At 37.5% G+C, this 11,884-nt stretch overlaps 1 protein-coding gene across 1 annotated transcript; it reads right to left on the bottom strand.

Moving 5' to 3' along the window:
* Positions 1 to 5,472: 5,472 nt before the first annotated feature.
* Positions 5,473 to 10,341, bottom strand: LOC113702322 (E3 ubiquitin-protein ligase ORTHRUS 2). The gene is made up of 9 exons (XM_027223461.2): positions 9,672 to 10,341; positions 8,435 to 8,967; positions 8,121 to 8,246; positions 7,615 to 7,714; positions 7,463 to 7,524; positions 7,278 to 7,380; positions 6,919 to 7,060; positions 6,614 to 6,831; positions 5,473 to 6,378 (listed from the first exon to the last, which is right to left on the bottom strand). Exons 1-9 carry the CDS (start codon positions 10,146 to 10,148, stop codon positions 5,860 to 5,862), a joined length of 2,280 nt encoding a protein of 759 aa, XP_027079262.1. The 5' UTR covers positions 10,149 to 10,341; the 3' UTR covers positions 5,473 to 5,859.
* Between the last annotated feature and the right edge of the window lie 1,543 nt (positions 10,342 to 11,884).

An 11,884-nucleotide genomic window follows, 5' to 3' on the forward strand; every position in this document is an offset into this window, starting at 1 on the left:
TTGAACGGTACAATAACTCAAGTGCACCAACGGTGGAGGTTTAGCATTTTATGGTCATTTGTGAATAAGGCACAATCTATCAATCTAAAATAATAAAACTTATAATTTATTATGAAAAGCATTGTCTTAACTGCACATAAAAATTAATATGTAGAAGAATTTTAATATATATATATATATATATGTGAGTAAATTATTGACAATTACTAACATAATTTTGGATATTTATTCCAACAAAAAGAAAACAATATGTTTTTGAGTATGATTGGAACATTTTACCCTTTATTATAAGGATAAACAAGTTAGCATAAAAGGTGACAAAAAAGTGAAAACCAAGAGAAGACTCATATTTTATATCTACATTATGATTAACGTAAGATTAAGATGTTTGGTTATGAGAAACTAATGTTGAAATTAAAATTGAAGAGTTTGAATAATGAAAGTCCTAATTTAGTCTAGTTTGGTTACCAAGAGAAGAATTATGGAAAGGAAAATGGAAATATATCCTTTGGTTGAATTATGCATTGTGCAAAAGAAATCAAAATAAAAGAAATGTAAAGGAAATATAGCCAAAATGAACTAGTTTTAGTTTTCACAGGAGAAAAAGTTTAAATTTACAAAGAAGTTTTCGAAAATTTTCAAATTTTTCAAAAGAGACCCTCCCATCACCCCCAGTTCCGTCCATGAAAGGAAACTTATTTAAAATTAAGCTTCGTCAATCACATAACCATTTAAAACTTCAGACTAGACTCATAATAATTTTCTCGAACAGACATATTTAATGAATCCAAATGACTTTTCAAAATGTTGGACATGAATTCTAAATTTCATGTCTAGAGTCAGCATTGACTTTCGTCATATAGGTCATCCTATCATAAAGAAGTCATTGTTTAATGTAGAAAATTTTATATCAAAAGAGTCTACAAAGAAGATAATGCCCACTTGTCAGTAACAAAGTGGTGATTGCTTATTCCCTTTTTTTTTTTTTTGACAAATCCCAGAAACGAGAAAAGTTTGGTTGCCCTAAATTTTATAAATAATAAAAAAATTAAACTACGTAATTGTTGATTCCATTATTTATTGCAATGCAAAAGTTAGTTAAGTGGATAAAATGGGCTTTCTTTTTTTTTTGCTTCAACTGAGTAATTTATGAGAAAAAAGTTATATTTTTATTTCTAATAACTTATGCCTATGATATAAAATCTCACATAAAGTGCAAAAATTCTATAGCACAAATTAACATGTGAATGTTAATAGAGTTTTTTTCGGTTTCTGGGAATTAACTCTAACAATTTGATAATAGAAGAGGTTATTTCATATGGCACTCTTATCAGGAATTAAAGAGATAACATCCCAATTGTTCATTAACTATCTGCTAAGCCTTATATAAATACAAGTAAATGTCATAGAAAGTATTCATCTAAGACGCTTTATACTTTTTCTCTCATGGTTAGTTGATAATTGGTAATTCAAAAACTGATTTGACCGTTGCAGTGACTCAATATATAATTCTAAATTCAATTCTTTTTTTTTTTCAATATGCCATTGCATTGGTGTCCTAGGTAGCATACATTCAGCTTGAATTAATATGCCTTCTTACGCATGGAAGTACTTCAAAGAACACAACCAATGACAACATTAGTACTCACCCTAGAGGCCAAGAAAACCGATAAGTTTGCTAGGATTTTCAAACGAACTAATAAGTTTGCTAAAAGGTACATATTTCATGAACTTGTAAGTTTTGCCAAAAAGAAAAGGCCAGCTAGACTTAAAAGTTTGCAAAATTTGTTACTAAATTAAAAAGATAACTTTTGTAGGAAAAGTAGTGAGTTTTTTTTTTTTTTTAGTCACAAACCTGTATACAGGGAGGAATGCCAGCCTTGAATGTTATTAATACTCTGAAAAAATAAAAGAGGAGGGGTACATAAACCAAAAACTCCTATTACATGAGCTTAAAACAAGAAATAAAGAGTACTACTCGGTTACGGCAATTGATCTAATATATGGAAAATGAAACTATCTAGAAAAACTAGAGACCTAATGTGCCGAGGAAGTTGCGCAACAGAATGGAAAAGAAAAGTATCTGTAAAGCATAAAGCTGCCAATGAATCTGCTACAGCATTGGCCTCTCTGTAAATATGGTGCACGATTGCTAAGAGCTGTCCGAGCATATCCTTTATGTGTTGCACCACATTACACAGCCGTCACTTAGGGGTAGCAGAAGAAGAAACCAGTTGATGAAAGAGCCCGCGAATCAACCTCGGCATCAACTCCCTGCAAGTGTCTAGAAGTACAAATTTGCAAACCGGACTGTAAAGCAGCTGCCTCAGCCTCCAAAACTCCCATGCTGCCAAGCTCATTGACGAAAGCAACCACTACCCTACCCTGATAATCACAAATAACACCACCACCTGATGCTCTCCCATTCTTGACGCTTGCATCAGCATTCAATTTATACCTTCCTTCAAAGGGAGCTTTCCACCAAATTGCTAGCCCCCAAAGTTTCCGTGGCTGCTGGATCACGAAAGATGAAGCTAAAAGGAGTTATGATCACCTTGAATTTGAGCATCAGTAATTGGCCAAGAAGCTCCAAGAAGTTGCAAGAAAGACTTGACTCTATAAATCACAGAATCTGCTCTCATTGCCTCTCCTCGAAATCTCGCTTCATTCCTCGAACACCACAGAAACCAAAAGTTACAATCGGCAGTAGACACCTAACAAGATCCAACGAGGTGGCAGGAAAGGAAAGAACCCATTGCATGACAGTCGAACTAGCACACGTATGCTGCATATAAGGCAGGCCAAAAGCGTGCAAAAAATATTTCCACACTTCCACGGCAATCCCACCAGCAAAGAAGAGGTGCCGCACAATCTCCTCCTCCTCGCAGCATTCACATTTTGATGCCAATGACATCCCTCTTCGCTGCAACACGGTGTCAAGAGGTAAGAATCCATACAGCACTCTCCGCGCCAGGAAGGAGTACTTGATTGGAAGCATTGGGTTCGAAATCACGCTATGAACTAGAGAAGAGCTTTTCCTCTTTCGGACCAGCTCATAGGCAGATTGGGAAGAAAAAGTGCCTAATGGAGAAGCATTGCACACTACTACATCATGCTGCGAAGGCCGAACCCTTAGTTGCACTATAGAAGGAATAATCCCCAATGGCAACCATTGACAAAGTTGGGAAACATTCCAAGAATCTCCCTGCCACAACTCCCGGACTCTTAGCTGCGGCGGGTCCTCCATGATGCTGAGATTGATAAGCGGGGCATGAAGAGCCCAGCAATCCATCCAAAAATCCATATCCCCACAACCTAACTGCCTGAACATTTGCTGATCAGCAGCATCTCGGATAGAGCACATTCGTCTCCACGTATGCGACCCACAATTCCCATTAACCTCTATAGGATGACCCCTGCTAATATATTTTTCGAACATTAATTCTGCCCAAAAAGTATTTCTTTCTTGCAGCCGCCACCATAACTTCATGCTGAGGGCATCGACCTGATCCGAGAGTGATTTGAACCCCGGACCACCCTCATCCACTGGGTAACAAAGATCTTCCCAAGATTTCCAGTGCATTCTTTTGCTCTCCAAGGAGTAATCCCACAGAAAGCTATTAAGAACTCTGCCCAGTGCAAGTAAAAAATTCTTTGGTGGAGCAAGAACTTGCATCAAAAAAATAGAAATAGATGTTAGGACATGACAAATGAGGATGATTTTACCCCCTGGAGACAAGAATTTTGTAGACCAGCCCTGAACTCTAGCCCGAACCTTTGCAAGGATGCTATCAAACAAAATCGATCTCACTTTTCCAAGTGCTAGCAGCGCCACGAGATAAGTTATAGGCAACTTATCACGCTTAAATCCCAATACTAAAGAGACCAAATTAACTTTTGCCGGAGATGCTTTGTCGGAGCAAACAAAGGCGCTCTTAGAAACATATTAATCTTTTGCCTCGACACTGACTGATAAAGGTCCAAAAAAAGGCTTTCAGCTTCACTAGCACTGGTCTTGAAATTCGTGTAAACAAAATGGTATCATCAGCAAATGACAATACCGGAACAGGCAGACCTTTAGATTGATAAAACATCCTTTCACCATCATTAAAAAGCTTATGAACCCCTCGCACCAAGAATTCTACAGCCAAAATGAAAAAGGGCGGAGACAGTGTGGATCCCCTTGCCAAACTCCACGAAAAGATTTTAAAAACCCGAAGATTTGCCATCGAGAACCAATTATTTGAAAGAGTTCAGAAAACTAAATCAACGAACAAATTCCCAAACCCGAATTGCCGTAACATCGACATGATAAACGACCAATCCAACCTATCGTAGGCCTTCTCCATGTCCAACTTGAGAATCAGATTCGGTTCTTTTACCTTTTTTATTAATGTCAGAAACTAACTCTTATGCGACTAGAATGTTGTCCTCTATATGCCTGCCCGGAACAAAACCCGCTTGAAAAGGCGAGACGATCTCTGGCAACACCTTATTCAACCTAGTTGACAAGATCTTTGAAAGAAGCTTGGAACAGACATTGCAAAGACTTATAGGACGTAAGTCTTTCCAATGTACAGCCCCCAATCTTTTTGGTATCAACACCCTTGGGCTGAGAAAAGCCGTGGAAAAAATCCATTACTGCCTCCGTTAGATCCCCTTTAATTATCTCCCAACATGCCTGATAGAATAGAGAGGAAAACCCGTCTGGTCCAGCGGCGTTGTCTGTTGATACCAAACACAGCGCTCTTCACCTCTTTCTCCGTTGGCAAAGCTTCCATTTTACTTTTGAGTTCCGTTGGCAAAATAGTAAGTTAAACTAGATATTTTGTACAATTTTCTAACGAAGTAGAAAATATTGCCAGAAGGGTAATAAGTTAGACTAAAAGTTGACAAGATTTTTCACCAAATTTTGGTAGAAAAAAGAAGAATATTAAACTACACATTCTGTGAGGTTCTTTTTTTTAGTTTGAGGGGAGACTCCAACTTTACAAGAGGAAAGTGGGAAATGAAAGGTTTGACAGTCAAGTAAGGAACCTCATAGTCACCTTAACTAATGTTCTCACAAGCAAAGTTAGGTCTTCAGACAATTTCATAATTAGTGAATTTTTCATATTTGTCCTTTTTTCTTTTTATTAGAAGTCTTATAATTTCATGTAATTCTTGTGACGGTTCAATGCTATGGCTCTAGGAAACATTAAATGATCTTTTCTATCAACGAATTTAAGGCTACCTGTAGACTGTAGAGATGAATCTGTCTTTATGTCCAATGCTTTGCCAGAAGAAAAACGGAGCTCAGCAATAAACTGGTGCAGCAGATGTCAGAGCCTAAAATGGTCAAGATTATACACATCCCCAACAAATTTGACTATTAACTGTAGTTTGCCTCTTAGTTTGTTCTGAGATGCATTTTCTGTATGCTTATGAGTGATAACTTCAAGAATTTGACCTGCTCACCATTTAACAATAAGGAATATAAACAAGAATACAATATCCAGACAAGATAATCAAGAGTCAAATTTGCCTTGCTCAAATGCTCAAATAGTTGGTTAACAGAACAGTTAAGAGAAAATTCCGTCATCAAAAGCCAACCAAGAGGCATTCACTTCCAACAAGTTATAGAAGCGAAGCATCAAAACATTGTACATTGTAGCTCCAGAAAACCTTTCAGCATTGAGTCTCCAAACTTGCCAACACGCAGAAATAGTCAACCACCTTAACTTGCCCAACCCAGCTTTCTCCAAATTACACCGAAGCCCCAAAAAATCTCCAGTACACGACTCAGCAAAGGGATAAAACAGAGTTACAAATTAATCAGACTAACCATGCCAAAGAGAATTACTCCCCGAGCGATGGCAACTATGCACAATTATCCTCATCCGGCCCTGCCTTACTTCTTTTACTTCTGGTCTTCACACCACCATCCAAACTGGCTGAGACATTACCATCACCAGTCTTTCTCTTGTTCCTAGTCTTGCCTTCAGACAGTTTAGACTTGGCAAGTTTGCTTTTCGCAGCTTCAGACTTATCTATGAATTTATTTGGTGATATCTCAGCATTGCTGGTTTTCTTCAGCTTTTCCCGGGATTTACTATCATTAAGAGATTTAACAATGCCTTCAGTCTTATCCTTCACCACCTCCAAACCTCCAGAATTTACATCACAATTCTCTTTATCTCCAGCAAGCATATCTAATTTTGCATCCGTGCCTTCAGCCTCTTCAATTAAATCTAGACTTGTAACTCTAACATCAGCATCTTCAGATAACGCTGCTTCTGTGTCTTCTTTACAATCATCAATTTGTTCACCACACTCCACATTGTCTTCTTCAATCTCATGCTTAAGTGATTCTATCACATCCATCAACTCCCTGTTTACCTGCCACAAAAGTAAATTCTCAGGGGTAGTGAGGGACTCGATAGATATTGTTCTTTTCACAGGTGGGATTTGATAAACTCAGCATCTAAAATACCAGAACAATCACCTTGAGCACTATAACCATCAATTAAACAAATTAAAAGAAACTTTGATAAATGATTTCAAGACCATATTAACTCTTGTAACACCAAAGTGACTAATTCAACACATAAAATTGATATAACTCTTGCAGTACCTGGGGATTCCGAAGGAATTCAGATATGTCATTTTTGCAAGATGGGCATTTCATGATATTCTTCTGTGCACGTAAAGTTCGTCTTCCCTCGCATGTCCGCTGTCTTATGAAAGATTGACCTGCAAAGGCACCTTCCAGGCATGCCTTGCAGAAGTTATGAGCACATGGTGTTGTAAGGGGGTCGACCATCACTTTGTGGCAAATAAGGCAGCCAAATTCTGCAAAATGAATGTATTCCCTTTTATTTAGGTAACCTTCAAATTGCCTACTCATCTTGTATGCAACAACTACATCAAGACATTTACCTTTCAAAAGCCTTTCTTTCACAGATAACTTCTTCTGACGTCTAACTTTCCTAGTTTTATTTCCCTCTTCATCACAATCATCATCAACTTGGACTCGACTGTCTGGAGGAGGCTTCTTCCACATCCAGCAACATCTTTTCTCCTGCATATCAAATGCATTATCACAGAAATTAACCAGAAAAAACAATGATCTTTATCTAGTCAATATACAACAAAGGATATGAAACATGAAAAATAGTACAAGAAATGGAGCTCGACAAAGAATCACAAGAAGAAAGCTCAGTGTACTTGATGCATGTTATTATGGACAGGAACAGAGAGAAAACAAAGCAGTAAAGCCAGTCTGTAGCAATTCTCACATCATAATCCCAGGCAGGTGTTCCCTTTCTTGTTGTAATATCAGGAGCATCTTTCAACTCCTTGATGCTAGGCAGAGGCCTTGGACGATCCCCATGAGATTCACTGCAGTTATTTAAGAGAGCATTAAGTGAAGAGGAACAGCCACACAAAAGCCAATACGAGTTTATGAGGACAAACAAGGCACCTTGTCCACGGAGCAGGTTCATTATCACAACGAACGAACAAATACCGACACATCAAAAAACCCTGGAATAACAATTAAGAGTCAGAAAACATTTTGACAATTGATGTATAACAGGCAAAAGATGATACGCAGAATTTTATAAATCATCTTACTTGCTTCCCAACTTTACGCCAACATTGTTCAATCCTGTAAACTCCATCATATCTTACTCCTTTCTCTGGTGCATAAGAGGAACGTTTCTCCTTGTGGGATCTACACAAATAAAGGTAAAACTCATAAGACACTGGAACGTTCTTACAGAAATCACAGGTTAAGAATTCCAAATATACAAACTAGTAAATAAATGAGGTACATGTATCAGGGGGAAAAATAGTGACTGAAACCTGAACCAAGATGATAATCATCTCAAGGTCTACTAGTTTATGCTAAGAAGTTTCTCCCCATCATACTTTAAGACAATTACCTAACTTCGAAAGGGAAATCTAAACTTATCAGAGTCATGGACTCCATGCAATGCAGTATACCATGTTTTTGGCTTCTCTCTGAATTCAAATAATGAGAAGTTAGAAGGGGGAGAAAATGAGGTGGTAAAAGCAGATATTTTACTTAACCTATCTACACCACATTCTACCAACACTAGTAATTAGGTCCAGCTTACCTCACAACTCGAACTGGATAGCCTTTACGACAACTGACCCGTAATGCTTCATTGAGCTTGTCAAACTTCTGATCAAAAGACTGTGTCTTGTTTGTCCTTTTATTGCCACTAAGATCTCTTCCTCCACTATCCAAAATCCCATCAAAATGAAATTATGGCAAACAAAATAAATAATATAAACAGCAAAATGAAAAGAAAAGACTGGAAAAAATGAAAAGAAAACAGCATGAAGATAATAATGTGAGAGTATAAAATCAACATAAACACATTAAAAAAGACCAAAAAACAAGAGCAGAGGTCATGCATTTCCATACCTTCCAGTGTAGAGGAACCACTCACCATGGTCTTCATCATCCTCGTACCCTCCAGATAGTGCAACTGACTGGGCACCATAATCTGACTGTCCAGCAATTCCAGCAACATGAGGAAAGTGAGCACCCCATTGCCTGCATTCCATTCGATCCTCCCAAGTCTCTCCGACCATCACACCCTGGTTCCTTTCAGGATCGTTTTCTGGTGGAATTGGTCCAAAATGATCATGAGGAATTGTGACAAAAATCTTTCCACTACAGGCATTAGCCTTTCCAGATTTTTTTGCGCGTTCAGTGACAAATGCTTTGTCAGGACGACTTTGATTGTGAATAAAATGAGCCACCTTTGGCAGCCCCCCTGGAGCACTAGAATTGAACATCTTGGCTGTTCGAATAGCAAAGACAAGTGCAGAATTAATTCTAGGCTCTCTTGCCATCTTGGCTGGAATGGCGTTGCGGCAATTCGCACAGGTGTGCTTCCCCTGGCTGACCCACTTTTGAAAGCACTTCAAGCAAAAATTGTGACCACATGGAGTCTAAAACCAAGAAGAATGCATTCAGATGATCAGTATTTATAATCCTTTCGGTTAAACATTGTAATAGCTTCAGTAAAATCTATTAGGACAATTGATGGTCAACACAGGAACCAGCAAACAGGAAGATAAGCCACAGTAAATGTAGAAACAGAACACTAATCGCTGTGGCAACAATACAATCATGCAAGTTCTAGCAAGAAGAGCATGACATATCAAGATTTTCAAAAACTTGAGGATCATCGCTTATCTTATATCTAAGGCTAGCACAAGGCGACACACGAGTCTGGAATTCCAATAAACGCTCATTCATAGTAGAGTTGGGCAGAACAAGTCAGAATACAAATACAGAATATAAGAAACCTCAAGAAAGAGCTTCATGTCATTGCTAAATTCCATTGCATTGCTAAATTTCACAAAAGACCAATCATTCCCAAATTCCATTGCTAAATTTCACAAAATACCACTCAAAATAAAAATTACTTTAAAAAGGAAATAAAACAAAAGAACCGTCAACAGGGTAACAAAAAACAAGCTTTCCGCAAAAAACCAAAAAGCATGCTTTTGTTTTTCGAATCAGCCTCAGAATATACACGATTTTCTTTCTTTTTCAGGGTTCAAAAAAAGCAACTATTGAGGATTCATTTGGCAGAGAGAAATATTTAAAACAAAAAAAGGAAAGAGAGAGACAGAGTCATAATACCGACCGTGACAGGTCTATCGGGGAGCTGCATGCAAATGGAGCAGTACAACTTCTGGTCAAGAAGATCCAAAACCTCGTTGCTCTTACTCCTCTCGCCATCGTCATTACAATCGGGAACGACATGGGATGATTCTCCGCTCAACAGTTGCTGCCGTCGCTTGGCTTTCTCATGGTCGGAGAGAGAAGGGTCGGCCTGGATGGCTCGGATGGCGGCAATCAAATCGGCTGAAGAAGCATCAGCACGAGGAGGTGGCACAAGAGAGGATACGGGTTGTTGTTGTTCTTGCTGGTCGCAGTCTGGACAGTCCCAGAGAGCAGCACTGGCCATGGATTCCGGCCTCCGGTCAGAAGAGAGGCACGGGAGATGCCAAGGAGTAATACAAGTCTTGCAAGTGAGGGTGTCATGTGGAGGAGGCTTGGTCTTGCAGACCATGCATAGGCCATCGCCATCGCAGGGCAGGCCGCTGCTAACTTGAGTCATCGGATGTTGATCGGCGGCAGTGGTGGTTGTGGCGGAGCCGATGGTGGTGGTGGTTTCAAACTCCACTTTACTTAAATATAAATAATGTTAACTAGTGAGTAGTAAAGAGTGATGATTTGATTTGAGATCAGAACTGAGAAGGGAGTGGGTGAATTTAAGGGGGGGAATTTTGTGAGGGATGGGGGCGGGAGTGACGATTGATTTGCCTGCCCCTAGTTTTTGGGCTTTTGGGAGATTTAATTTAATAATATTAGTGTCAAAGCACACCTACAATTTAAAAATAAAAGGTAAAATAGAGAAAATACGTGTGTGATTTCGTCAAAAGATAATCTTTCAAAATAAAAAGTAAAATACAACAAATGCGTGTGATTTCGTCGAAAAATAATTGACCATTTTACGATTTTGAAACATTCAAAAAACTTTCATGTACTTAAAGTGACGTGAAATTTGATTTTACGACCTATTACATCACAAGAGATTTGTAAAGATCAAAATCATATATATAGTTTTTACTATTGAAAAAGTTATTGATCTTTTAATTATTTTCTATGAGATTATAGTTAACTTGATATAAATAATTGTATTAGTAATATTTAATTAGGTAGTTAAGTTTAAAGTTAATATTAAAGGAAATTAGTTTTAGTTTTATTGAATGTTATTACGAGAGAAGAAGGGGTACGAAAAATATGGGAAAGCAAGAGTATTTTTAACATTGTATAAAGTGACATAAAATTTTAACACCAAAAAATGATCATTCTTTGCATATACAAAGATGATAGGGAATTTAAATTGTTAATATTAGTATTAGCAAGTATATATATGTTATACTATTTGAATCTAATAAGTTAGGGAGAAAAGACGGGTTTTGAAAGTTTTGGGGGGAAAAAGGAATTTGAGGAATTGTACAAAAGGGGGGAATTTACCAAATTGGTTTGGGTATTTGAATTTTGAGACTTCCCTCTATGCTGGCTTGTATTTTAGTACTATTTTTGGCTCTTTTAGCTTTTCTTTGCACGACTGAATTCAGGCACCAGGGCATAATTTTTGCCCTTTTTTTTTGGGTTGTGAAAATCTATTGACCGCTGCCCGCGGGCTCTAAGGGCTATGGTCCAAATTCCTACTTAAGGGCGTTTAAGACCTGAGACGGGCTAACTTTTCCGTTGCCCGGGCTTTCCCCAATTTACGGCCAACAAAAAGCCTAACAGCGAAGCATACAATCCCCCAAAACAATTATAATTGCAGAAAATAATACGCTGATTTTTTTTATTCAAACGATTTTGAACAAATAGTTAGAAAAACATATTTTTGGTTGAGTTTTTCAAATTGCCATCAAACTTCTCAAAAGTGCATTACAATTGGATGGGAGTTTATTTGACATATTATTTGAAAAAAAATTATTGTAATATTTTTTGTGTTTTGATATATGTGAGATAAAAAAATTATTAAAAAGGTATGTTATAAAATGTGCTCATTATACAAACAAATAATTTTTATATAAATAATAGCTCTCCAAACACTCCCTTGTCTTGAGAATGATTATAGTATAAATAATAGCTATGCAAACACAATCATAGATTTCCAACTCTTTTAGCCCAACTGAATCCTCTCTTAAAATCCAATTGTTGTCGATTGATCTTAAGAAAAAAAAAGGTAGCAGCATCTTGAATGTTTATTAATCTCTTAGGTTAGGGTTGTTGAGTAATATATATGTAGCCAATTGTTTAAAAAAAAAAATT

The sequence above is a fragment of the Coffea arabica genome, chromosome 7e (assembly GCF_036785885.1).
Source record: "Coffea arabica cultivar ET-39 chromosome 7e, Coffea Arabica ET-39 HiFi, whole genome shotgun sequence".
In the NCBI taxonomy this organism is placed as follows: domain Eukaryota; kingdom Viridiplantae; phylum Streptophyta; class Magnoliopsida; order Gentianales; family Rubiaceae; genus Coffea; species Coffea arabica.

Excerpts from the sequence above, each read along its gene's own strand:
- LOC113702322 (XM_027223461.2), bottom strand. The coding sequence starts at position 10,148 with ATGACTCAAGTTAGCAGCGGCCTGCCCTGCGATGGCGATGGCCTATGC. Across the intron at positions 8,247-8,434 it reads TGGTTCCTCTACACTGGAAG|TGGAGGAAGAGATCTTAGTG; the intron begins GTATGGAAATGC and ends GATTTTGGATAG. Across the intron at positions 7,525-7,614 it reads GGCGTAAAGTTGGGAAGCAA|GGTTTTTTGATGTGTCGGTA; the intron begins GTAAGATGATTT and ends TTGTTATTCCAG.